Source organism: Sus scrofa, chromosome 2 (genome assembly GCF_054392235.1).
Source record: "Sus scrofa isolate SSC_HxYL_T2T_F1_AM1 chromosome 2, Sscrofa_HxYL_maternal_Yorkshire_Landrace_v2.0, whole genome shotgun sequence".
In the NCBI taxonomy this organism is placed as follows: domain Eukaryota; kingdom Metazoa; phylum Chordata; class Mammalia; order Artiodactyla; family Suidae; genus Sus; species Sus scrofa.
This window is the reverse complement of record NC_139384.1, coordinates 161311999-161339354: the sequence shown is the minus strand read 5'-3', so window position 1 is coordinate 161339354 and position 27356 is coordinate 161311999. Positions and strand designations below refer to the sequence as shown.

The 27356-nt window shown below is 57.9% G+C and overlaps 3 protein-coding genes across 15 annotated transcripts in view; 1 reads left to right on the top strand and 2 right to left on the bottom strand.

The window, feature by feature from the left end:
- The window catches only part of SLC26A2 (solute carrier family 26 member 2), a 92951-nt gene extending 82387 nt beyond the window's left edge, over positions 1–10564 (bottom strand). Inside the window, exon 1 of one of the 2 annotated variants that reach the window (XM_085015102.1) lies at positions 10424–10564. The gene's annotated coding sequence lies outside the window, so the exon portion shown is untranslated. The remainder of the gene's footprint in view (positions 1–10423) is intronic. The other variant, XM_085015100.1, reaches the window with a different exon arrangement.
- PDE6A (phosphodiesterase 6A) overlaps positions 1–20124 on the top strand; it is a 62072-nt gene extending 41948 nt beyond the window's left edge. For all 6 annotated transcript variants that reach the window (XM_005661807.4, XM_085015090.1, XM_085015092.1 and 3 more), the window contains 6 exons: positions 218–325; positions 12231–12294; positions 12515–12589; positions 14468–14551; positions 16267–16414; positions 16797–20124. In XM_005661807.4, the coding sequence (XP_005661864.1) occupies positions 218–325; positions 12231–12294; positions 12515–12589; positions 14468–14551; positions 16267–16414; positions 16797–16861 (544 nt within the window). In that variant the 3' untranslated portion in view covers positions 16862–20124. The remainder of the gene's footprint in view (positions 1–217; positions 326–12230; positions 12295–12514; positions 12590–14467; positions 14552–16266; positions 16415–16796) is intronic.
- Positions 19773–27356, bottom strand: part of PPARGC1B (PPARG coactivator 1 beta) — a 101897-nt gene continuing 94313 nt past the window's right edge. For 6 of the 7 annotated variants that reach the window (XR_002342022.2, XR_014839149.1, XM_021085008.2 and 3 more), the window contains one exon: positions 19773–26892. Coding sequence is in view for 4 of the 7 variants with exons in the window: in XM_021085008.2 (XP_020940667.2) it covers positions 26792–26892 (101 nt within the window). In the remaining 3 variants the exon portion in view is untranslated. The remainder of the gene's footprint in view (positions 26893–27356) is intronic. The other variant, XR_014839150.1, reaches the window with a different exon arrangement.

Here is a 27356-nt window from a genome sequence, read left to right as displayed (position 1 = left end):
CACAGCCACGCCAGATGCTTCACCCACGGAGCGAGGCCAGGGACCAGCCCCACGTCCTCATGGATGCTAGCGGGGTCTGTTACCGCTACGCCACCACGGGCACTTCTTAATTATCTTGTCTTAGGGCGCCTCTCTCTGAAAGGGCCAGCGTTCACAGCCCAGGTGTTGCCTCGTTCCGGGAGGTGCTCCTTTCATAACTGGAATGTTCCTTCTGCAGGAAGAGGACCATGTTCCAAAAGATCGTGGATCAGTCGAAGACGTACGAGACGCAGCAGGAGTGGACGCAGTACATGATGCTGGAGCAGACTCGCAAGGAGATCGTCATGTGAGTTGAGACGAGGCTGAAACCCCGATGCCCTCAGGCCCAGGCTCACGAGGCAGGATGCTGCCGGACAGGCCTGGCTGGCGGCGAGGGAGCCCTGCGACGCGGTGCAACCTGGGGCCCCTGACACGGGGAACGGTGAGGTTTCGCCGGAACAGCCCTGCGCAGACGCGATGCTGCATCGGTATCTTAGGACAAAAATGCAAGACAGGATACTTTTTGTACACAAAAAGTACACGCTTTGCAGTATTTTTATCCTCAAATTCAGAATTGGGGTGGTGAAGTGATATAACGTTAAAGCTTTGGATACGACTTAGAGCACTGGACCAACTGTAGTTTGAGGGATGCGTAGTATCCCCCAAATACACGGGGTTACCTTTGGCAGTGTCCTTCAGACAGGCAAGGGCCTGCGGAGCAGCTGCGTGACTCACAATTAGTGACGTGGCTTATGTGACATGTGTGTCTCGCTGGCACACGCTCTGCTAACGGGACTCCACTTGGAGGTGTCTGGAGTCCCTCCTTTCAGCTTGCTCAGCGCGCTTCCGTGACTCACCTTCACCGGTGAGGGTGACACGTGCCTATCTGAGGCCTTTGGTGAGTGTGTGGCCTGTGCCAGTTGGGCCCTGGCTCCCCGGTGATGGCGGGCACTGGGCATTGATGTCACAGGAGCCAAGGCCTGAGCGCTTCCCGGAGAAGCGTTGTTGGTTTGCCCCACATGCTGCTGTGGAGATGAGGTTTCACGGGGGCACAGATGCTGCACGTCCTTGCAGCAGAGGAGGGGGCGGCTGCTGGGACAGGCCCAGGGCAGACGGGCAGGTGGCCAGCGGTCCTCCCTCGGCTTTGAGGTTGTCCAGCCAGGCCTCCGCAGAGGTCCTCCGATGCTACAGCCACTGAAGCAGGGGGCACACCCTGGCTGCAGCCGCCGCCGGGCAGACTGGCCGCTGCCCTGCTGTCCCTTTCAACATGGTGCTGCAGAAGCGCCAAGGGAGTGGACAGAACGCTGACCTCTTGAACGGGGACCCAGTACCGAGAGCTGTCCCTTCTCCCGCGTGTTCGTGTAAGGAGCCAGGGGAAAGAGCTACTCTGCTGGGGATGCAGAAGCCAGTTCCACAGCTCTCAGGAGACATCAGTAGGCAGCAACAGCCAGAAAATTCTGACAAAGAAGAGAAAGACAAGAGGCCAGCAGGACTGAAGGCAGTTCCGTCTGGGCACAAAGGGGACAGGTCAGTGGACAGGCCCAAAAGCCCCTGACTGCGCCCGAAGTGGAGAGAGGGGTCATCTCACAAACGGCGTTGGGACCACGAGGGGATCTGATGGGTTTTTTCCCAACACCGCTAAGCGATGCTGCAGTTCTCAGCAAACACTGACTGGGGGTCCTACAAACTGAATTCTCACACCATCTACCAGGAAGCGGCGTCAGATCCCACGGACTCAGGGCTCGGCCCCCAGGACTGGCGTCCATTCAGACCCAGTGATCGCCTGGGCTCTGACTGAGCAGCAACTGACTTAGCAGTTTCTTCTAAGGGTTATTGTAAAGAATACAGAACAGCCAGACGACAAGGTCCAGAGGGCAAGGCCAGGAGGGTCCATGCAGCAGGCACTTCCAGCCCATGGAAGGGGGCAGAGTCCCCAGCCCTGGAGCTCATTAACTCTCACTGCTCAAGAGTTTTGTAAGCTTAGCGGCAGCTCCCACTCCCCTTACCTGGGGTCAGCGCGGGGCGAGGGGGGGGGGGCCTGAAAGGTTCCATCCCTCTCCTTGCTTGGTTTTTCTGAACCCATCTAGGGGACCCAACCGATGTCACTTAATTAGCATAAGTCCCGAGGGGGCTTCTCGAAGGACAGGACACTTATCACGCACGAAATCCAAGAGTTTTGGGAGCTTTGTGTGAGGACCAGGGACAAAGACCAAATACAGTTCACATGCCACCGTAGCAGTGGAGCCCTGTGTCCTCCTACAGCAAAATCAATTCCAGATGCATCAAGGATTTTTCAAGGATTGAGAAAACACAAAAAGGCAGAGAGGAAGACAGCATGGACGATTTAAAAGAATAACTTCAGGAGTTCCCGTTGTCTGCTCAGTGGTTAACGAATCCGATGAGGAACCATGAAGTTGTGGGTTCGATCCCTGGCCTTGCTCAGCGGGTTAAGCATCATGAGCGTTGCCATGAGCTGTGGTGTGGGTTGCAGACGCGGCTCGGATCCCGCGTTGCTGTGGCTCTGGCGTAGGCCGGCGGCTACAGCTCTGATTAGACCCCTAGCCTGGGAACCTCCATATGCCGCGGGTGCGGCCCTAGAAAAGACAAAAAAAAAAAAAAAAAAAAGAGAGAGAGAGAGAGAATAACTTCAGAGCGAGCTTTCCCAAGTGTGACGTAAAATTCAAAAATCATAACTAGATTGATAAATTTGACTACGTAAAAATTAGAGATGTTTGCACACCACATACAAGAACACACAGCCGAGTCAGACTGCGTGTGCCCAACTGGGGGAAAGAGGTGCAACGCTTCTGGCAGAAAAAGAGCTCATTTCCTCAGCAGTCATCGAAGAAAAAGGTGATAGAAAAGAAAATCGCATAGAAAAGCCCAGCGAACGGCAGGAGCAGCTATCTCTCAGAAAAGGAATCCCAGCGGGAGAGAAACAGATGAAAAGCCGATGCCTGGGCCCCCAGCGTGAGCGAAACGCAAGGTGAAACCACCTCGAGACAGAACCGTTCACCCTCCTCCTGGCAAAGACGAGACCGTTGCTGACACACAGCGCCGGGCAGAGTGAAGGACAGCAGGTAACCCACCCACTGTGGTGGGAGCATCGGCAGGTGCAGCCGCACGGTGGGCCGTGCCCAGCCAAAGGGTAAATGCCCCCGCTCTGACCAGCGACCCCACATCTGGGACACCCCCCAGACTTGCTCCCAAACGTGCTCCAAGGAGTACGTACAAAACTACTCAGTGCAGCCTTATGTGTAACCACAGATCGAAAAAACGTCACCAACCATGACGGGGCCCTGAGTTAAAAACATGACGCGACGCAGTGTCATACGGCCTTAAAAAGAGAGAAAGCGCCCGAAGCAGGACTTGCTCCATTCTTGCAAAAGCCAAGGCAGCCCCGACTGGAGCACACAGCCCCCCCAACCCCGAAAGCCGTGCAGGACGCGGGTGGCCTCAAAGGAGTCACAGCTCCCGCTCTGCGCGTTATCTTCCTGAGAAAGTCCCAACTCCCCTCTCACGCGACACCATCAAGGCGAGCTCGCCCTTTCCTGAAGCCGAGGTGCCAAGACATCTGGGGCATCACACGCAGGGACAGCAAATACAGGGTCCTCCCAGCTGCTTTCACTCGTGGCGCTGCCTGTCCGGGGGAGGGCTTCCCGGTCTCCTCTCATATATTTAATTTTGTTAAAAGCCAAACGAGGCTGTAGAAGTGGAGAGTTTCGTTCTAGATTGTATGCAGAGGCAGCAGGAGCTAAGGCACTTGTCATTTAACCCCGTCCTTCCTCAGAGGCGGTCCCACAGCTCAGGGATGGGCCCGCTCTCAGGGGCGAGGTGCCCCAGGAAGGAATGGAGGCGGCAGCACCTGCTGTCGCCCCTGCTGCCTCGCTGTCTGTCTCTCTGGCCCACCACACACGCATCCGTCCACCTCTCCCTTTCCTAGAATTAAGAATAAATAATAAGGTAGGCGTCGCTGCGGTGCATTCGAACACGCTTATAAGAACTGAGAAACAGAATCAGATTCTTTCACACAGAAACCAGTGTGATTCGCCTGCTTTCGTTGACAGTACAAGACTGGCACTTCCAGTGATGTTATAGGGCAAACATTTCCATAAATTAAATGAGTCAAAGCTGCAGTTTCAACATTTTGATGAAAACACAGTTAAAACTTGTTGTAAGATAAGAGCAGTTTATAAAAAAATACAACCCTGGAAGACAGATGAAAATGAATAGTGTTTTAATCGACCCGACTCATTGCAAGTGTCTGGGGTTAACCCGAGCGCCGCAGAGAGAGAGTCAGGGTGTGATTAACAGCCACGTGAGGAGTTTTGGTCAAATCTCACGGGACGTTTCCCAGGAACGGAGGGGATGAATGCCTTTAACGTCTGCTTTAGCAAAACTGACGGAAAATCTGATCGACCCCTCCGCTGAGAGATTATTCAGAATAAGGAACAGTATAGTCTGGGGATGCATCACTTGGAAGAACTGAAAGAACGGAGTGACACTGACACTAACCCGTCCATCCCGGGGTTTCTAAACGCCGCGTCGATAAAAACAAAACACTGGCATGAAACTGACGCTAAATCCTATCTTAGTCTGGCAGTAAGAAATATTCACTAACCGATTTTTTAAACAGGTCCATCCTCTCTCACGAAGAGGTGAATTTCCAAAAATATTTACTTTTGAGTGTTTGCTATTATTTCCAATATATAAGATATTTTGTCGCTTTGTTTCCTTTTTTTTTTTTTTGCTGTCCCACAGTATATGGAGTTCCTGGGTCAGGGATCAGATCCGAGCTACAGTGGCGACCTACACCCCAGCTCACGGCAACACCGGATCCTTAAGCCACTGAGTGAGGCCAGGGATCGAACCCGAATCCTCATGGTTCCTAGTCACACTCATTTCTGATGAGCCACAGCGGGAACTCCCAGACTCTTTTTTTAAATCAAAGAATAGCACGTTATTATCGAAGTTCCAGGTACGATGTGGTGACCTACGTTTGTCCAGGGTTTTACTCCATTTGCAGTTACAAAACCATCGGCTAGGCCCCTTGCGTTTACAACACAAGCTCACAGCTAATTTTACGCATCATAGTCTGTCCCTCTTAATTCCTGACCCTGTAGCGCCCGCCCCGCTGGTAACCACTGTATCTCTAGTTTTTTCTTTACATTTCTGATCTGCTCCCCCCCCCGCTTTTTTTTAAATCATATTCACTAGTTTGTTGTATTTAGACTTCACATCTATCATACAGTATTTGCCTTTCTCTGACGTATGCCAGTTAGCATAATACCGTCTAACTGCATCCACGTTGCTGCAAAATCCCATTATTTTTTACAGCTGGGTAGTATTCCATTGTATACACATACATACACACACCCGTCTTCTTTCTCCATTCATCTGCTGATGGACCCTGAGGCGGCTTCCGTATCTTGGCCACCGTAGATAATGCTGCTACGAACAGTGGGTGTGCGTATCTTTTTGAATTAGTCTTCTTGCTTTTGCAGATAGATACCCAGGAGTGGAATTGCTGGGTCCTATGGCAGTTGTATTCCTAGTTCTCTCTGGAAAACTGTCTGGTCGGTTCCTCGGCCCATTTTTAAATCAGGCTGTTTGGTTTCGTTTGATGTTGAGTTGTAAGAGCTGCTTACATTTTTGAATATTAACCCCTTATCAGTCATAGACTTACAAATATTTTCTCCCATTCTCTAGGCTGCCTTTTTGGTGAGGCAATGGTTTCCTTTGCTGTGCAAAAGCTTTTAAGTTTAACTAGGTCCTGTTTGTTTATTTTGCTTATATTTCCTTTGCTGTAGGAGACAGATCCAAAAGAAGTATCACTACCATTTCTGTCAAAGAGGGTTCTGCCTGTTTTCCTCTAGGAGTTTTATGGTTTCTGGTCTTATAGTTAGGTCTTTAAAATTCCAGACTTTTAAAGAAAAGCTTGTTCGTGTGTTTTAAAATGGGTGATGAGCTGATAGCTGATATGAAAATGCTAGGCTTTGTTTGTTGGTTTGTTTTGCTTTTTAGGGCCCCACCTGCAGCATGTAGAAGATTCCAGGGTAGGGGTCAAATTGGAGCTGCAGCTGCCAGCCTACGCAGCCTAAGAGATAAGCCACCCTGGCTGTTCTTTCTTTTCCTTTTTTTTGGCTCTTAAAGATGTTTTTTAGGAGTTCCCATCGTGGCTCAGTGGTTAACGAATCCAACTAGGAACCATGAGGTTGTGGGTTCGATCCCTGGCCTTGCTCAATGGGTGAAGGATCCCGCGTTGCCGTGAGATGCGGTGTAGGTCACAGATGGGGCTCTGATCCCATGTTGCTGTGGCTGTGGTGTAGACCAGTGGCTACAGTTCCAATTCGACCCCTAGCCTAGGAACTTCCATATGCCGGGGGTACGGCCCTAGAAAAGGCAAAAAGAGAAGAAAAAAAAGTGTTCTAAATCAAAGTACAGTCGATTTACAATATTGCATTCGTTTTTGGTGTATGGCAAAGTATATTCTTTTTCATACTCTTTTCCGTTATAGGCTGTTATAAGATATTGAATATAGTTCCCTGTGCTATGCAGTAGGTAGGACCTTACTGTTTATCTATTTTATTTTAATTTTTGTGATTTTATTTTTTTATTGACTTACAGTTGATTTACAATATTGTGTTAATTTCTCCTATACAGAAATTTATTTACTTTTTCTGTATTTTATATATATATATATATATATTTTGGGGGGGTCGTTTGTGGGTCACACCTGCAACATATGGAGGTTCCCAGGCTAGGGGTCTCATTGGAGCTGTAGCCACCAGCCGACACCAGAGCCACAGCAACGCGGGATCCGAGCCGCATCTGCAACCTACACCACAGCTCATGGCAACACCGGATCCTTAACCACTGAGCGAGGCCAGGAATGAAACCCCTCCTCAGGGATGCTCGTGGCGTCCGTTACCAGCAAGCCTCCACAGGAACGCCTGTATTCTTTTCCAGTAACATGCCTCTCAGGACATTGGATACACTCCCTGTGCGAGACGGTATTTTTTTTAATTGAGCGGCTCATCCCCCCTCCCCCGTCCCTCCAGCCGCATCCATCTAGGAATGAACATCAAGAACTTAGAAACACCGTTTGCACTTGGATCGCCAAGGCAGCCACTGCCCGGAAGACCTTCTAACACACGGCCACAGACAACGACACGGGGCCAAGACCAAATCGTCCATCCTTCTCCCCACGCAGCAGCCGTAGTCAAAACTCAAACAGCAATTAAGTGCCTCTTTAAATGAAACCCAAGGAGCTCAGGTCGGCTCCAGCCTCAATGGCTACCCGCTGCTGGGCACCCACCGAGGCTGGGAGAATGGGGCTTTGGGAAGGGCTGGAGCCACGACGCAAACCATGAAAACACCGACAACCCTGCAAACCAGAGCTCAGGAGCCCCCGCACTGTCTGGCTAACGGATGTCGGGCTGTTGGGACAGGGAGATGCCTCGCGGGCGGCACTGGGCCAGCACCCAGCAAAAGCACCTGCCGGCCCCAGCTCAGACCTCAGCCACCTTTCTGGCGCCCGGGGAGCCTGCGTCCACTCACCCACGCGGCTGCTCCCACTCTGCAGGGACGGACTCGAGCGGCTGCGGTCGAGTCGACGTGCCCCTCGCAACGCCCAGTCATTCAAGCCCTTTGCAGAGGGCGTTCGCCCGCTCCTGGTCTAAGGTTTTGCAAAGGAGGAACGCGAAGCCCAGGGAGACCGAGGGGCTGCCCCGTGCCCCGGGCTCGCGTGGAGCCGCAGGTCCTGGAGTCCAAGTCCCCGCCCCTCCTGCACACCCACGGCTCCCTCCGGCTCCTTCCAACTCTCCCCGCCGGCCACACCCCATGCCCGGTGTGGATCCAGGGAGGCTGGGATGCTCGCGGGGGTCAGCCCGGGGTCGGGGAGAAGCGCACCCCCGCTGAGCTGAAGCGACGTCTGCTCTGGGCCCGGTGGGCCGGCCCGTCCTGGGGGTGAGCACCTCGAGGGGAGAGAATGACCATGAGGACGGCGGGGGCTCGGGCGGGACCATCTCACGGGGCGTCCCGGGAACCCAGCACGGATGGGAGACTCCTGCAGAAGTTCCCAGCCAGGGATCAAACCGCTGCAGTGACCACGCCGGTTCCTTAACCTGCTGCCCACAGAACCCGCGACCATTTTCGACCCACGTCCGAATGTCCCATGATCCGACCTCCTGTGATGAGCGCATTTCACAGAGAGAACGGAGGCTCAAAGGCGTGAAGTCACGCGCCCTTAAGCGCGGGAGGACAAGAATGAGGACCTAAGTGCTGACCCAACGCCTCGTAGAGAACTGAAGGCGGTCTCCCTTCAGCTCCACCTCCTCTTTTTTTTTTTTTTTGGTCTTTTTGCCTTTTCCAGGGCCGCTCCCGCGGCATACGGAGTTTCCCAGGCTAGGGGTCGAATGGGAGCTGTAGCCGCCAGCCTACGCCAGAGCCACAGCAACGCGGGATCCAAGCCACGTCTGCAACCTACACCACAGCTCACGGCAACGCCGGATCCTTAACCCACGGAGCGACACCAGGGATCGAACCCGCAACCTCATGGTTCCTCGTCGGATTCGTCAACCACTGCGCCACGACGGGAACTCACATACCTCAGGGAGAAAGGTCAGAACTTCTTGGCACACAGTCCCGCCACCTCCTCGCCCTCCTTCTGCGTGATAACCGCGCCGTCCCTTCCCCTTTCGTCCTGATGCCTCCCTCTTACTCGCGTCTCCTCCGTCGCCCGGCCCCGCCGTGTGTGCTTCTTAAATGCTTTGTCACTCGGACACCTTTTTGCTGCCACCTCCCTCTCTTCTCTGGATCCTGCGATGGCTTCGTGACTGGGCTCCTGGCTGGCGTTGTGGCCACTGTGATCTCCAGAAAATGCAAACGGGATCCCTTCACCCTTTGGCTCAAACCCGTCGGTGGCTTTGCCATTGCTCTCAGCATAAAGCCGTCCCATCACCTAGCCTGGGCTCTGCGGGTCTGCCCTGGTTGTCTCTTGGGCCTGCCCCCTCCTGCCACCTGCTCCCGGAGCTCTTCTCCCTTCCAGCTCTTTGAAGGTGCCAGGCTTCCTGCCACCAGGGCCTTTGCACTAGACGTACTCTCTTCTTCACTCTGTCGCCAAGTTCACTGCTCCACTTCCTACAGGCACAGGTTCCAGGGCCACCTCCTCAGGGAAGCCCTCCTGACCTCCTGGATCTAGTTTCTCCTGTCACGTGACCTCCTAGATTAGAACTTCTTTCCTTCAGAGAAGTTGTTACACGTTTACACTCGTGTGTGATAAATATGTGTCTGCCCAGCACAGGAGCACACTCTGTGGTCAAGGAGGCTGGGAATCAGCCCTGCCTGGCCTCTGACACGTGTGCAGGGATGGAGAGATGAATGCCCCCTATGGTCACCTGCTGGATGGCCCTCTGCCCGGTGGCCAGCCTGCATTCCCCCCACTGCACCTCTGCCCTATGGCCTGCCCTTCCCACCTCCTGGAAAACTCCTATACACCCCTCAGGCCCCTGCGCCACTGTCACCCCTTAGAAACTCCCTGACCTGAGCTAGTTCCTCTGACGTTTGGATTTTTATTTCCTTGCACCTGGCACTCCCTCTGCTGCCCACTTTGCACACTGCAACGAGTTTGACTGGTTCCTTTAGTGACCGGGTGCTCCCTGCAGCCTGTCCAGACCCTTGCTGCCCAGCAAGGCATCTGGCCTCGGAGCAGTTATGGGCGTGGCACTGAAGCAAATGCCTTGTCCTGAGGGCACGAGGCTGTGGACTGGCTTTTCCCTACAACCCACATCTCTGTCCATAAAACGTTTGGCTGTTCCCTGACTGCTGGGATCGATTTTCACAAGACCCCTCCAGCCACGGAAAGCAAACATCAGGGCTGTCCTGAAGCCACCCCTGGGGACCGAAACTGTGGACAGTGACAGCTGGCAGGGACCCAGTGACCCGGCTGTGCACCGCCCGGCCCTCATTTGTCCCATGTGCCTCGATGGCACATGAAGCCTGACGTCAGGACAACGTATAAAGGGGTTTCTGAGACGCGGATGCATCCCGGAAGGGTTAGTTACGTAGAGAATCCCAGGTTTGGCGGGTTTACCTCATCAGAGATAGTTAAGCCTATTAATATTTCTTTTCCTTTTTATTTTCCTTTGTGGATGCACCCATGGCACGCGGAAATTCCCGGGCCAGGGGTTGAATTGGCGCCACAGCAGTGACAACGCCGGATCCCCAGTCACTAAACCACCAGGGAACTCCTGCCAGTTACCACTGCTCTCAAGGCCGCCCAGACCAGCTGGGTAACCTGTGCCGGCACAGCTGGTTCACTGTAAAATCAGGCAAGCAGCTAGTGAGGGTCAGAGCCCCGGCTCCCCCCAGCGCCCTCCCCACGCCCTGCCCGGTGGCAACTTACCCAGACAGGCTGACTCCTCTACCACGTGGGGCTGACCCGCTCCGGTCCAGTCCGGTCCGGTCCGGCCGTGCCCTTGGGCCTGCGGGCCTTGCTCCTGCAGGGCAGCCGAATGGCGCCAGCGTCTCCCCCGCTTCCTGCTCCACCTACAGGTGCCGCCAAGCAGCGCAGCTCAGGTGAGGTCGGGTTGGGAACCCAGGACCTCGGGCTCATCTCTGCGGCTCATTGGGTCCTGCTGGCTCCAGGCCCCGCGGGATTCCCGCCCACAGCACCTGGCCGCGGGTTCCCATCCCCAACGGAGGTTCCCACGGCCAAGGGCTAACTGCTGGGAACTGCCCTCTCGGGCCCCTCTCCAGCTCTTTGTCCTCGTCGCCTCCCTCTGGGCCTCGTGTTGCACCTTCCTTTGTAATGAGATCTGTCTTGCCTCCTTCTGGCACCGTTGGACTCCTTTGAGAGTTTGTCTTTCAATCCTTTCTTTCCCTCCGTCCGTCCTCTAGTCGTTAACATAAGCCTCCCGCAGGACAAAGGGCCTCACCTTCTCCTCCACCACCCACTGCGCGTGCGGCAGAAAGGGGTTCTTGGGAGAGAAGTAAAAAATCATAGCTGTTGCAATGGTCTGTGACCTCCAAACACACGGACAGGGTGCCTGTGTTATGAAAATTCCATGGTGGGGAGTTTCCATTGTGGCTCAGCAGGTTACGAACCCAACCAGGACCCATGAGGACCCAGGTTCAATCCCTGGCCTCCCTCAGTGGGTTAAAGGAGCTGGCATTGCTGTGGGCTGTGGTGCAGGTGGCAGACGTGGCGCGGATCCCGCTTTGCGGTGCCTGTGGTGCAGGCCGGCAGCTGTAGCTCCAATTAGACCCCTAGCCTGGGACCCTCGCTAGGCTGCAGGTGTAGCCCTAAAAAGACAAAAAAAATTAAAATTTTTAAAATAAAAAAATATTTCAGGGAGTTCCCGTCGTGGCTCAGTGGTTAACGAATCCGACTTGGAACCATGAGGTTGTGGGTTCGATCCCTGGCCTTGCTCAGGGGGTTAAGGACCCGGCGTTGCTGTGAGCTGTGGGGTAGGTCACAGACGCGGCTCAGATCCCGCGTTGCTGTGGCTCTGGCGTAGGCCGGTGTCTACAGCTCCGATTAGACCCCTAGCCTGGGAACCTCCGTATGCCGCGGGAGTGGCCCTAGAAATGGCAAAAAGACAAAAAAAAAAAAAGAAAAAAAAAGTTCCATGGTGGAGCGATTACAGAGAAAAGGTTTGAAAAGGCTCTTTGACTGTGGAACAGGGAGGAAGATGAAAAAAAGCTTGAAAACCCGGTTCATATTAGACTGGAGGAAGGGCTGCTGAGGATGCGATGAGATTTACATGAAATTGATGCTTATAAGGTGCCCCGGACAGTAGGTGGCACGTGGTAAAAGCCCCGCCTACGCCCCTCTGCCCGGGACGCGTGTGCAGCGTTTACCGTGCACGCACCGCGCTCTGCGGAGACTTCCACACGCGTTACCTCACGTTAGTCTTGCACCCACTGCAGGAAGACAGCGCCCCTGCTGTCACAGACAAGGACGCTGAGGCACGAAGCAGTCGGCTTCCTTGCTCAAGGTCCAACTTCCGGTCATTGACGAGAGGCCGGATTTAAACCTGTCTGACCTCAAAGCCTGACCCCGGAGGCATCGGGAAGTGACCCTCTGTCCCAGCGGGAGGAGGCACCCACTCCCGGGGGCAGAGGAGGGCGGCATGGAGGGGCTTGGCCAGGTGGCCGCCGGTGGCTGCGGCCTGACGGGGCTGCGGCCTGACGGGCGTCCTCGTGTCCAGGGCGATGATGATGACCGCCTGTGACCTCTCCGCCATCACCAAGCCCTGGGAGGTGCAGAGCAAGGTAGGGACCCTCCCGGCCCGGGGCGGGGCCTCAGCGCTGGTGGCAGCAGCTGACGTGGCTTGGACGCTCCAGCTCCTGGGGCGGCCCCCCTTTGCCCCCTCCTCCTCTGCCACGTGGAAACCCCTTAGGACGCCTCCCACGAGGACGTCCCGCGGGACGGGCGCCGGGTGGGAGGATGGGGGCGGGGCTCGACTCCGAGGAGGGTGTCGTCCTGTCGCAGGTGGCTCTGCTGGTGGCTGCTGAATTCTGGGAACAAGGTGACCTGGAGCGCTCGGTGCTGCAGCAGAATCCCATCGTGAGTGGGGACGGCGTCGGCCTGCAGGGGGTGGTCTCAGCCCGGCGGAGAGCGGTGACCTGGCCGTGGCGGAGAGACGGGCCCTTTCCTCACCCCGTGTCCTCAGAGTGTGGTCCCCGGAGGCCACCATCAACCCTGGCACTTAGGGACGTATTAGAGCTACGACTCCACAGACCCACCTGGACCTACCTGAACAGGAACGCCGGGGGTGGGCCCAGCAAATTTAGGTCCCCCCTAAATTTGGGGACCCTGCTCTAAGGCACCTGTCCTTAGCTCACCCAGCTAAGCAGAGACGGACAAGCAGAGGCAGAAACTTAGATTCCCTTTCAATTCCCACAGTGTGGGAGCCTGCCTCCCGGTCCTGTGCAGCACAGGCCACTGGGGGGGACCTGATCCAGCTGAGAACCTGCTGATGCCCAAAGTAAACTTGGTGGGGGGGGCAGCCGGCTCCTGCCACTGAAGGCAGCTCAGTTCGGGGGTTGTCGGAGGCCCTCTAGAGCTAGGGCAGGGCTCGGAATTGGCCGAGGGCTAAGAGGGCAAGACATGTTGTGGACAGAACCACCGCGATGGGGACGGACCAGGCCTGTGAGCGTGCTAAGGATGCCGGGGACACGTGGGGCCCGGGCAGGTCCCCGAGAGCAGAGGGCGGTGAGGTGCAGGCAAACCTCCCGAACAAGAACAACGAGGACCTGGAGATCTGTGTCTTTCTGCTTTTTTTCTTTTTAACGGCTTAAAATGTGGAGAGAATATAAACTCTACGTATCCATCAGCCAGACTCAACCATCAGCCACAGTCTGCCACTCTGGCCTCAGCATGCTTTTTTTTTTTTTTGGTCTTTTTAGGGTCACACCTGCAGCACATGGAGGTTCCCAGGCTAGCGGTCGAATCGGAGCTGAAGCCGCCGGCCCACACCACAGCCACAGCCACACGGGATCCAAGCCCCATCGGCGACCTACACCACAGCTCACAGCAACGCCGGATCCTTAACTCACTGAGCGAGGCCAGGGATCCAACCCGCGTCCTCATGGATGCTAATCTAGTCGGGCTCGTTAACCACTGCGCCACGGTTGGGAACTCCCAGCAGGCATTTTTTAATCTCTCGGCTGAAGTGTCTTAGTGTAAAATCCCAGACGCGGTCACTTCCTCCACACGTACCCTAGGATGCGTCCTTAAGAGCTTAGAACACAAACACACACCCACAACCACAAGACCCCTTTCACATTCGAAAAATGAGTAGTAACTCCTGGAGTTCCCGATGTGGTGCAACGGAATTGGCGGCATCTCTGCAGCGCCGGGACGCAGGTTCAGCCCCCAGCCGCGCACAGCGGGTTAAAGGATCCGGCGTTGCTGCAGCTGTGGTGCAGGTCGCAGACGCGGCTCGGATCTGGCGTTGCCGTGAGCTGTGGTGCAGGCCGGCAGCAACAGCTCCGATTCGACCCCTGGCCTGGGAACCTCCATGTGCTGCGGGTGTGGCCCTAAAAAGACCAAAAAAAAAAATCTTAATATCATCTAACCCCCAAATTCTGTTTTCCCTGACTGAGAAAATTAATTATGCTGATTTGTTCCGATTAGGACCCCGCCAAGGGCCACTGCTCCCTCCAGGTGTTGTTCCTCACAGGTTTTTTTACATCCCAGTGGTCCCCCCTTTTTCTGGGGTGCCCTGTGCTGGAGACAGCGGGTCTCTGCTGCGCAGAGCTCCCCGAGCTCCGGCTCCGGTCACCGCACCCAGGGCGTCGCGGGTCCCTGTGTTTCCTGTCGACCGCTGCTCAGATCCGTGCAGTTACAATGCTGAGTTGTCCCACGAGCAGGTCGCACAGGCAGGGCGGGAGCCCTCGGCGTCGGGCTGGGGGGAGCCTGCTCACTCTCTCTCCCCGACAGCCCATGATGGACAGAAACAAGGCGGACGAGCTCCCCAAGCTCCAGGTCGGCTTCATCGACTTCGTGTGCACCTTTGTCTACAAGGTGAGTCCGTGGCTCTGCTCATGCCCAACTAGGGGTCTCGGGGGGCCCGGGGGGCCCAAACACCACCAGGGACATGGCACACCCTGCCAGGGCCAGCGTGGGCCAGCTGACACAGCCCTTCTCGCCTCCAGGGGCCCGTGGTGCCCAGGGCAGCCCGGTGGGGCCGGTGGGGCGGCCCGGCCGGGCCAGGGCCTGGAGCCTCGGACATCCCAGCTGCTCAGTGAATACCTGTGGGACAAGCGGTGTGCCGTGTTTTCCGGCAGGGAAGTGGGGGCGGAGCAGACCCACGCCCTCCTAACCTGTCCACCTGCCGGGAGGGTGACAGGCCACAGCTCCCCATGCGTCGAAAGACCACCGTGTTGCTGTGGCTGTGGTGGAGGCCGGCAGCTGCAGCTCCACTTAGACCCCTAGCGTGGGAACCCCCATAGGCTGCGGGTGCGGCCCTAGAAAAGGCAAAAGAAGATAACCTGGAATTTCTCTTTGAGCTCTGGCTCGAGCTTAAAGTCTCTCTCAAGAAACCCGCGGCTCGCCAGTCCCTGTTCTCTGTGCCACCATCCGCCTGCTGTTCGTTGTTTCACCTTTGCCTGTGTTTCCCGGGAGCCGGTGGTCGGAGAGGGTAAAGGCAGGGCCAGGTCCCTGAGTCAGCCACCAGACAGCCTCACAGCCCGGTGGCCTGACCCCGGGTCTAGGGTCTTTCTGCTGCAGGAGCTGCAGCGCTTCTGCTCCCAGAGTGGGCACAAGCGCATCCTCTGACTTAACGCCGACTCACTGGGCTCCTCCGAGCAACCGGGCAGCATAGCTGATGCCCTTTCCAGCACCATGAGACCCCCTCCACGGCCATCAGTGGCACGTGGCACCATGAGACCTATCATCCCCACAACCCTGCCAGGTCCTGCCCTGAGGTCCTGGTGACCCGCCCAAGATCACATGGCTGGTGGCAGAGGCTGGATCCGAACCCAGGCAGCTCTGAACCCAGCCAGCTCTGTCGCAGCCCACAGTGGGTCCTGGATTTGCCATCCTTACCTGTGCAAAGCTCCATCAAGCCACACCTCCGTCTCGTCACCTAAAATCCAGGAGGGGCGATCTCGCTGCCCCGCCTCTCGGGGTTCGGTGCTGAGGCTCCGAGGGATCAAGCGTTTCCTCAGCTGGCCCCGGCTGGGCTCCAAGGCCCGATGCTTAGTCTCAGAGCTGAGGCCTCTGCTCGCAGCCCCGTCCCACTCACGGAAGCTGACCGTCCTCGAGCCCTGGACCCCGAGCGAGGCCAAGGCCACCCGGGGAAGAGCAGGCATGGCCTGCCCTCTCCAGCTCCGGCTGCAGGGGCAGGGTCGTTGGCGCAAGTGAGACGTGGGGAGAGGAGGCTTCCGTGGGGAAGGCTGGTCTGTCGGAGGCCCCGAGGGAAAAGGCGGGACGTGAGCGTGTGCCGGCAAAGGGCCTGTGAAGCCCACAGAGGGCGGCACCCCCGGGAACCCACAGAGACCCGGGTGCCGGGGGCCGGGTTCGGGATGGTGAGCAGGGAACGGCCCGGGGCTGGAGGGCCTGGGAGCCTCGCGGAGGCGTTTTCATCCTGAAAACCAGGGGTGCCCCGGAGGGGTCTGAGCGGGAGCACCTCGGGATCCTGCGACCGCGGGCCCTGCGGCGCCGGCACCGGGCAGCTCGTTCCAGCGCCCCCCACGCCCCACCGCCTCCCCTCCAGCGCCAGGCGCCGTGTCTTCCAGGAATTCTCCCGTTTCCACGAGGAGATCACGCCCATGCTGGACGGGATCACCAACAACCGCAGGGAGTGGAAAGCCCTGGCCGACGCGTACGACGCCAAGACGAAGGCGCAGGAGGAGGAGAAGCAGAAACAGCCGGCGGCCAGCCAAGGTCCGCGGAGGGCGGAAGACGGGGAGCTCCGACCCGGCGCCGGGAGCCCCAGCCGCGTGGCCCCCCCACCCGGGCTGCCCCAGGCCCCCGCTGTCCCCGTTCCGTGACGGGAGCAGAGATAAGGCTGGCAGAGCAAAGCTGTGGCAGGTCACACAGTTAGCGGTGACAGAGCCTGGGGCCCACGGTGGGGGCTCCCAGCAAGGGCTCCCCGCCCCCCCTGGCTGCCCGGGGTCGGGCGGGGGGCGGATAATGCAGTGACGGGGCTTCGGAGAGCCCTTGGGTTTGCAAGTCTTCCAAGTCCAAGGCAGGTCACAGGGAAAGCCCCAGTTGCCTCTGCTCACCTGCTCTGCTCACCTGCGTGCTCTCTCCTGTCTGATCGCAGCCACAGGAAACCAGCCGGGCTCAGCGGGGGACGCGCCTGCCTCCAAGTCCTGCAGCATCCAGTAGCCTGAGCGGGGACCTGCCGCCAGAAGGCCCCACCCTTCGAGGGCGGAGAGCACCCAGCCAGTAGGAAACCACACACCTGCTTGAGACGTCAAGAGGCAGAGGGTTTGAAAACAGAGAATTTAGTTTACATCTGCCCTAGTCGCTTTCAAACCTCTTTTCAGCTATGAGCATTTTATTTTATTTTATTTTGGCTATGCCTGCAGCACGTGGAAGTTCCCAAGCCAGGGATCGAACCTGCGACGGCAGCAGCCCAGGCCGCCCCCATGACAGCGCTGGACCCTTAACCCACTGCATCACGTGAACTCCAGGGAGAACCTTTCAGTCGAGCTAAAATCGACATTTGACTTTTCACAGACCAGATTCCCGTGCTTACCTACAGTCCTTTCTGTTCTCACACCATCATCGCACAGGACGCAGGCGCACAGCCCTGTCCCACGCGGAGAACCACGTGACGAATCCCGCCTGCCCGTCGCCCAGAGTCTCACATCGAGATGTGGCCTCGTGTGACTGTCCTTCTTCGGTTCGCCTTCCTTGTTTTCTTAGCCGAGACTTTGAAAAGCAAATTCCAGACACGTCGCTTCGCTCTGCTGTTACACATCTTTCAGGACACAGGGGCGGCTTCTAACGTCACACTGTCGTCACGCAGCAAAGGAACCCCGCATACTTGGTTGCGGTGGATGCTGTGACAAGCCGCATGGCCTTGCTACCCAGGATCGCCGTCCCCGCAGTGATGACCGCTGTGTGCAAAGCCCCTTGGGGGTCACCCACAGGGAGACGGTTTGCCCCAGGGTGGCCCGCACCTAGTGAGGGAGCCACCCCGGGTGTCACGGCCGGGCCGCCTTGGCCAGCGCAGGGCAACCCTGGGGCCTTTCCAGCTCCGGGACTCATGCGGGGTCCACCAAGCCCGCCACTCGCGCTGCAGCTCGGCCTCCCCCTCTGCCCACCTCGGCTCCCTCCTTCCCCCAGGTGCCGTCTGGTTCCCAGGGCGTCCCTGGCAAGCGCCCTGCAGAGGCTGCTCTCTCGAGACCCGGCTTGGGACGCGCCCCTGATGTCGCAAAAATGTCTGTAATGATTTGTTTGAACCTGATCCAAACAGGTTTCAGGATTCTAGTCGTCTCTCTAGATTCTAGCTGTGCTCCCTTCTCTTCGCCTTGGCCCGCTGCTATGATGCAACGCTGTGCATCAGCTTCCACCTGCCCGCGGCTGCTGAGAGGGGGGAACGTGTGGTTTCTCCAAACCACTGATCTACTCTGACCTCCTTTTTACATAAAGGAGGGCACTGAAGACCAGCAAGGGGACGAGCAGGTTCTCGGCTCGGCCCCTGCCTTCTCTCCAGGAGCAGAGGCCCAGCGCCACGGAGAACACAGCATCCAGGGCCCAGGCCCCTGACTGTAGAGCAGGTCCCTCTGGGCTCCTGTCACATGAGCCCTGCCCATCTCTGCAGGTCATGATGTCAGCAGTGGGCTGGGTCTGGACCCCTTGTCTGGGTTTCCGGCTCCCCCTGGAGCTTTGTACAGTCACCGACCAGGCCACGGGCAGGAGCACCTCCCTGGCCCATCAGGAATTCCTGCTTCACGGGGCTGGGCATCCTGCAACGAGGGGGGAAGCAGTGCTGCTTTCCTGGAGTTTACCGTCTAGTCAGGGAATGATGGAGACAGAGCAAGCATCCGTCACACAGCTAACCTCTCTCTGGACTCCAACTCCGTCCACGGGGACAGAGTCTGCAGGAGAACGGGTGTGCGTGCGTGTAAAACACGCTGTCGCTCGCCAGAAACGACCCCGGCCCTGGAAACACACTGCCCCCCCACCCCCCAACAGGCCTCCAGTTCAGGCCGGAGAAGCTTCTCGCTGAGTGGAAACCCCGCTCCCACTTTACAGAGAAAAATCATCCTGCGGCCCCTCCCAAATGAAGAAATCCAAGCAGTTTCCAGACTGAGAAAATAAGCCCCTGGAGCAACGGGAGCGAGTCTGTGCCGACGGTAAACCACAGTGCGAAGAGCCGGCCATCGTGTGCACGGAGCGGCTGATGCTACCCGCTCTCGTCCGGGTCTCATCTTCACCACCGACCAGCCCTCTCGGGGCACCCGGGGACGGTATGCGCTCAAACGGCCCTTGAACGCTACCCGAACGCAGCCTTAGGGCAAAGTAAAGGCTACAGCCAAGAGCGCTCTGAAGCGGGAGCAAAGCACACGCACGCTCTGTGCAAAGCGCACGTGCGGTGTGTAGCAGCCGGGCACAGAGACGCCGCTGCGGCTCAGGGGTTAAGAACCCAAGACAGTGTCTGCGAGGATGCGTGTTTGCTCCCCAGCCTGGCTCACTGGGTTAAGAATCTGGCGCTGCTGCAAGCGGTGGCGTAGGGGGCAGACGCAGCTCGGATCCAGCGTTGCTGTGGTTGTGGCTGTGGCCGGCAGTTGCAGCTCTGATTCGACCCCTCGCCTGGAAATTCCCATATGCTGTGGGTGCAGCCCTAAAAAGGGAAAAAGGAAAAAAAAGGGAGCCGAGATACCCAAACAAGGAGTGCTTGTTCAGAAGATCTAGCTCTATAAGTCATACTGGTGGAGCTCGCTGGTGGCCTAGTGGTTAAGGATCCAGGGTTGTCACCGCTGTGGCACGGGTTTGATCCCTGGCCTGGAAATTTCTGCATGCCATGGGCACAGTGGAAAAAAAAGTCAACATAGTGGCAAAAGGCTGTCAGGAAACAATTAAGTTACGGGAGGCCAGCCTCACTCTGGCTCACGGTGACCCACGACAGGCGCCGGGCAGAGAGGACCACGGACGTGGAGAGTCTGGGGGGAGGGGCGTCACCCAGAGATGACCGCGAAGCTGGAATCCTCCCCGGCTAGTGACCGGCGCACCCGCGCCCCTCGGCCAGCACGGAGCACCAATAAAGACAGACACAGGCGGGCGGGGCTGTGGGCGGTATTTTCTTTTAATCTCCATAGTGTCCTTGTCAGGTTCATGTGTAATAAGCAGATCACTACTTACAGGACATGGGCAGAGATTCTACAGTTTCTGTGATGTAAACAGTAGCTCCACGGGGGGAGTCGGAGAAAAGAAGCCAGTTCCGAAGTATTTACAGACGTTAAAATAGAACTTTGTACTCAACGGAATAATAATACATAGAGCAGTTTGGTTAAATTATCTATGAAACTATAGAATCTGACAATGTACAAATACAGGAAAACGTTTTCTCATTTAGAAGGTAAGACGGAGAAATCACACCGGAAATAAAATAGGGAGGATGACAACCACAGTAATTAAAAGCAAAGAAGGTTTTCCTCCTTGCCTCTCACAGATAAAGTATTTATATAAATAAGGACACAACCCAACAAAATGGAAAAAATATATAAAAATCCTCTACCAATTAAAAAAAATAGCAAAACTAAAAACTCGATTCTCAATCATTAGCAGTGTCCTTTAAAAAATTAAAATTTAGCTTTCTATTATAAATAACAAAGCAGATGTGTCCCTCTGTGTGGGTGAAATTCTTGCACCTTTCTCAAGAAATGCATCAATGTAATTCCACACACACACACACACACACACACAGGCGTGCACACGTGCAGACACACACACACACGCGGGCGCGCGCACACACACACACAGCCTTGCGCTCATGCACCCCAGGCTGCAGTTACCTTGCTGAGCCTCCTAATAAATAATGCCCCTGCGGTGGGACCCTGAGCAAGCCCACACCTCACGCAGTCAGTCGTGCCCTGGCGTGCCCCTGTCACAGAGCCGGGGGAAACCCTGGCTCCCTATTGCTCAGAATTCTCGAGGCTGCATGGTCTCACCAAGAGAAAAGGAATCGAGTCCGAGATTTGGAAATGCTGGAAGGACGACAGGGACCGCCTTGCCCAGGCGGTTAAGGCTCGCTACAGACACCGTCCCTTGAGAGCCCGGGGGCTGGGCAGGCGCGCCTCGTGTTGGTGTCCACGGCAGCAGCTGCCCCTGGGAGAAGCAGGTGCTCCAAGCCAAGGCGAACACCGCAGCACAAGGAGGTGCGGCGTGGCTGTGCCCTCCGGAGCAGGGCTCACCGAGCCCGGCTCCGGGGGGTCGTCTCCCCCAGAAGCCGCCTGGAAACCCAAGTGTCCACTCCCCGGGCCCCCGGACCACCCTGACGCCCACTCCCTGGCCTTCCCAACCCCTCCATGGGAGTCGGGGCATCCCTCAGGAAACAAAGCTGGGAGGAGTTTATGACTTTTTTTTCCTAACACAAAAAAACACTTGACAAGATTTTAAAATACAAAACACAGAAACAAACAGAATCGGTTTGGTTATTCGGTGGACCCCATCAAAGGCCATGGCCAGGCCCCCACGGAATCCTCTCACTCCACCTCTGTGCTCGTCCCGAGGGTCCGGGGGGGCCGCCTAGCAGAGGTTCACTCAAGGTCAGCAGCTGGGCTGCCAGTATTGCAGTTACAGTAAACCCCTCCCAGGCTCCGGGCCCCGGGGCCACTCCCGTCTCCACTGCCGCAGGACAGGACGGCTCGAGTCCCACTTCTCGGTTGGCCTGAGGGCCCAACGAGAGGCTGTTTGGGGCTTGACGGGTGCTACGCTGGGCTCTAAGCACACGCACAGCTCGCTCGTGTCCCTGCTGGACGGCAGGCGGTGGGAAGACTCTGCCTTCCGTCTGGGGAGCTGGTGGACACAGTCTTTGGCCCCTAGACGGCGAGGACGAGACGTTGATAAGGCAAAGCGCTGAGGGGACGCGGACCTATCCCTTCAAAAGTCACCCAAGGGCAAGGCTGGCCAAGAGAAAAGGGGGCTCTCCTCGGCCTCCCTGGAGGCCCTTCGACAAACCAGACAGCGCAGAGGGTTCGAGCTACACAGACCCCTCTCGGAGGCGCTGCTGCACAGCTCAGGGTCTGACCCCCTACAAAGCCCTACGGGCCGAGCCCCCGTGGGGGCCGCTGCTTCCGAACGGGCGAGCGTTCTGACGAAACGGCCTGTCTGGGAATCCGGCCCCCCAGCTCGAAGCTCAGCCACCGCTGCCACACCGTCAGAGAAACCAGACACCAAAGCTGCCCTAACATACGCAGGGCGATCCCTGCCTGCTGTCAGCCCGTGTGCTTCACAACCACGTGAATGAAGGGTGTGAAAAGTGCCTAAGTTAAGCTGCTTTTGGGGGGAAAAAGTGTATTGCTAGTACTGTCTGAGCGAGAGAAAAACAGCCAAGGAGACCACGAGGCTTGGACCGAGAGCATCAGGGGGCAGTGGGGGGGGGGGGGCGGCGAGGAAAGGCCAGGGTGAGACCCGCCACTGCCACCACGGCCACCTCCTCAGGCTGGGGCTGGTCGTCTCACCGTCCCCACCTGTAGCTATGGCTTAGGTCTGTCCTGGAGAGCCGGCCTCCTTGGGGAGGGTACCTCGGCCAGGACCATGTGGGTTTGAATCCACTGCCGTTGGGTTACACCGTGCAGAGAACGGTCACTGTGACCGCAAGCACACAGGCTGCACCTGGTCTGAGAGCCTGGGGACAGACTCCCGATGCTCCAGGATGGGAACGGAGCCTGTCGGAGGCGGCCGGCCCATCCGGCATTCCCATTTGCTGGATGAGGAAACGGAGGCCCAGGATCACAGGGCAAGTCAGAAACCTAGGACTTCTCGCTTGGAGACGGCTTAGAGATAAAGGACTTGCTTTGCACACCCGTGTCAACTGGCTGCGCTGCTGCGGTGTGTTTAGAATACAAAAATAGGTACCAAGATCTGAAAGCACCGTCCCATTTGTAGGGCCTCCAATAAAGAAGCCAGCAAAAGGCTGGCCCTGGGATGGGCCCTCCTGCTGCTGACGTCCAGGAGCCCCCTGTCCTGAGGCCCCTTGCCAACCCCTAGGAGAGCACACTTCAGAGCTCCAGGAGATCCGGGTTTGCCAGTGTGGAAACGTGGAGCCAGGCTGAAGGCTTGCGGTTTTTCTCAAAGTGCTTTTATTGGCCTCCGCCTGCTTCCTAGGACCTTCCAGGGCTGGCTCCCAGAAGGCTCCCCAGCCCGTGTCTGTTTGGGGCCAAGAGCATCTCCGTGTACAAGGGCCCCCCAGCTCCTGAGCCCTCCCCCTCCTCTGCACCCCCGGACCAGCAGCTCATCTCCACGTGCAAACGACTCGGGGACCTGGCGACCAGCGTTAAGCATATTGCACGTAAGCAGCAGCCGGCTCCCGTCCGCCCCGGTGGGAAGGGTCCCCTCGTCCGGCCACTGAAGCCATCAGGTGCTCTTGACGCGCTACCATCCGCCCAGTTTCGCTCTTGGTCGCCTAAGAGGAGAACTGCTGAACCTCAGGGCTGAGGAAACACCGCGGTTTTGACGCCAGCGAGTCAGACCCACAAGTCCTCTGGGGTTGATTCTGCTTCATGGTGTGGATGCCCCAGCTCTCCGGCTGCAGGCTCGGCTGGGATTCAGCTGAACCCGAGGCCGGGGGTGGGGCTCCCGGGTGTCCACGCAGAGGGACCGCGCTGTCACGCCTCCCCCGCCCTCAGCACGCAGACGGCATCAGCTCGAAGAAACCACAGCAGCCACAAGCACAGGCTTTAGGTGAGAAAGATTTCCTATCCCGCCCCTCTCCCTGCATCGGACCTGGGGACGCAGCCTGTGCGGCCCGGAGGCTCCCTCCCTTCCTGCCCCCGGAGCCCCCAAAGGCCCGGCTCTCTGCGGGGTGCGCTCCACACCCAAGGCTTCGAGGGCGCCCAGCCGATGCAGACACCTGACGGCTGCTATGTCGCAAAGCAGTGCTGGGGGGACATGGGGTGACGGGGTCAGGGAGCGGGGGCCTCAGCTGCTCTCCAGCCGCTCACGCTCCACCGCCGTGATGCATTTTCCTTGGGTAACCAGAGCCCTGGAGAGGGATCCGATCCAGCCTCGCGGCGACTGAGGAAGGAGATGGAAGAATCCCACTCAGCGGCTGAAAATAGCTGCCCGGCACAGAGACGACGGTACAGGCTTCCTCGTGGGGGCGCTACCCACACGGTCTACTGCAGGCTTTCAGGGCAAGTCACAGGTACACATGACGGCGAGCAAACGCTAGCACAGACAGCCACACCGAGACGGCTGCCAGTGGCAGCTGCTCCCTCGGGCCACCCCTTCGTCTGGGGGCAAAGGCCATGGTTGCCGAGCTATCCTTGGAGTCTCCTTGGTGAGGGAGACTCAGCACCGAGTAAGTCTTCCAGATGGAGGCTGGCCGCAGGCGCGGGCCGTGGCAGAGCCTTTCATGCACAGACGGCGGGAAGAAGCCGCTCTGCGCCCGCGGCCGGCGCCCTCCCCCAGCAGCGGCCCCGGCCGGCCGTGACCTTGGGCTCCTCCCATCCCAGCGCGACCTCAGATCTCTGCTCTGCTCAAGGCCAAAGTCTAACTACCTGCAATGCTCGTCCCTCCCTGAAAATCCGCATCCTTCACCCTCCACTGCCATCTAGCCGCGCTGCCATCAGAGACGAGCCAGCGCGGGGCAGAGGTCATGCGCTCCGTCTCCTTGTGACACACAGAGGCTCCACGAGCGGAAGGGACACCGCGAGCCACAACGTCACAGAGGCAGCTCTTGGTGGAGCCAGGACTCAACCCAGCTCTCCAGACCCTGCGTGTAACTGCGTCCCCATGAGCTTCCACGCGACAAAGGCTCAGTTTACTGCCGATGCAGAGCAGACCTTAAGGGGGCATCGGGTGGACTGAAGTTCTAGTCCACAGCCATTTATTGTACGCCTACTGGATGCTAGGCAGTGAGCAGCTGGAACAGGAATTGAGAGTGCTCAGCCCGTGCCGTGGAAAGCCCCCTCCTGGTCCATCCCGACAAACTGACAAACGCTGCCTTCCCAAACTTGCTTACGGCCACTCTCCCACCTGGCTCCCATCCCCGGGTGGGGTTACGTGGCAGAGTAGTGCTGGGAGTCCTGGGCCAAGGAATGGCTTCAAAGGAACTTTCTCCCACAGATCAGGATGTGACAGAGAGGAATGGGCCAGCATGACACCCGGCCACCGTATGGCTCTGTAAGACAGGCACCTTTCAAAGATCAGACCAGGACGTGAAAGAGGCGGAACTGCAGACCAATCAGGGACGGCTGCTCAGAGCACAGAGCCGAGGTCCCAACAGCATGAGCAAGCTCAAAGAACGCGAGGCCTGGGGCCGACTGGTTATGTCTGCCACTGGCCAAGGATGTGGGAGTGGAGGTACGTGTGCCACGTGGGACGCTCAGCTGTCAGAGCCGGCAGGGCCTAGTTGTCCCCGCCTCCGCGCATCGCACAGCAAAGAAAACTGGGGCCCAGAGGGGCTGTGGTTTGATGCACAGGAACTCAAACTCCCCTTCCAGGCTGGTCTCCTCCACCTCCTCGGGGGGCCTGGCGTATCAGCCCAGTGAAGCTACTGAGGTATTTTATAATCTTAAAAAGCAACCAAAAAAGCCCCATGACGACCAATTCTCAAAGAACGAGGCCCGGTATTAATAATGGATTAAATCAGCTAGTTTTTGTTTAATGAGTCAAGTTCAAACTCTAAAGAAAAGCGGCAGGACCGTTCTGCTTCTTTCTTGGACACACAAAAGCTTCCCGAGGAAGCTGGGCGTGAAAGAGATGCACCTGGAGCCGCTCTGTCTGAAGCAGAGAAACACGCTCGCTTGGCCTGCCCCAAGGCGACCCCCAAGGCACCCACGGGACACCCCGGACGCGGCTTCGACGTCACTCAAGAACACGAACCTTCAGTCAAGCCCAACAGACCGTCCGGGAATCAGCTTGGAGACTGTCTTATCACCCACCCCGTGCCCCCTGCCCCCAAACAACGACCCGTGTGAGCAGGGGTGAAGCCAGGCTTGCTCCCAGATCTGTCCGCGTCACGCCCACGGCGTCACTGAAGCCCTGGTGGCGGGTCCACAGCTGCAGGCGGACGGCAGGACCCTTTGGATCAAGGCTGGTGCCGGAGCCTGAACTCGCCCCGTGCTGACGAGACCGCCGCTGACGGACGCCCCAGGGTGAGCCCGCAGGCGTCTCGCCTGTGGTCCTCTTTGGCCGCCCCAGCTCTGCCAGGCCCTGCAACCCCGCTTCTTCACTCCAGCTACTGAGGGAGGCTGGGACCAGCGATCGGGAGGCCTGGGCTCCTGGGCCGGGCCAGTGCTCTGTAATCTCACTGGTCGGGGGACCCCGGGGCAAAAGTCACCAGCCTCCTGCCTCACCCCCCTCTTCCCTAAGATCCGCGAGGATCCGAGCCCTCAGGGCCAGGCACAAGCTCTCAGCGAGAGCCGGGCACCAGACGAGGGCTCTGATTCTACGCGGACCCGGGCTCGCTCAACGAGACGCGAGGCAGGGCCCCGCAGGAGAGGCCCTGAAACCCCTCCCGGGCTCCTGGGCTGGCTGCACGCCACACTCCCCGGCGACCAGCCCTCCGGCCCCCCAGCACCTCTGGGGCCCTCTGGCCAAGGGAGCAGGGCAGCTGAGTGGCAAACATCTCACGACAGTGCGTAGTTAAAAATCAAGGAAGCAACAGGACAATCCCAGGCACAGGACACCTGAGCCATAAACACATCACTTAAAGGATATACTTTTGTTTTCTTCAATTAAAAATGAGTTTATAATCCTGATTCTATTCACGAGTAACGACTTCGTCACGCACTACAGACGGAAACGCATGGCGGACACAGCTGCACGTCTAGGAGGGGCCGTCGGTCAGGAGGCGAGGGCATCCCGGACAGCCCGTGGGAAGCGAGGACGCTGATGTGGCAGTGGAGCGTGCACACCGTGGAAACTCACACAGAAGCAGCTTTGTTCAATGTAAACATTGATTATTCTTTTAAAAGGACAGCAGTTCCCCGTGTCTCTCTCTCTCTCTCTCTCTCTCTCTCTCTCTCGCTCGCTCGCTCGCTCTCGCTCCGTCTCATGTCCTTAATTTCTCTGAAAGCGTAAACAGGTTGGAAGGGCCCGTCTGAGGTATTGAGGTTTTCCTCGAGGTTAAGGCTGTTGTCAGTGCAGGCTCTGCTGGGCCTCCCTCAGCAAGCTGTCGAAATCCATGGCTTCGTACTTGGTTTTCACGGATGCAGGCGGGGCCTCTTCCGAGTTGGCATCTGGGCGGGGGTGGAGGAGCCGGTGAGCGACAGAGAGTGGCCGGCAACACCTGCCACCAGGGCCAGCCCCACGGAGCGGACGCGGCCAGGGAACTCGGGGCACCTGGCAGCGGGCGCGGACTCTGCCATCCTGCCGGGGGCCCTGCGCCGTGTCACGGGCGAGTCAGGGCCGCGGCCGCCCCGCTGGCAGGATGGAGAGAGGCCGCACCAGGGCCCACAGAGCTCCTCTCCGGCCCGATATCCTCCGCACCCCCCCCCCTTCCTGCCCATTGGCAAAACGCCTCGGAGGACACAGAAGGCAGCCCCCGCCACCCATGAAGCTGAGATGCCCTGTCGCGTGGCTGTGGAACTGGGTCCCCGGGGCGGACACGCGGTCAGGGGGAGCCAGGCCTGGCTGGAGCCCCCAGGACTCCCGACACTCAGGCCTGTGCTACGGACGTGACATCAGACCCCTCCCACAGAGA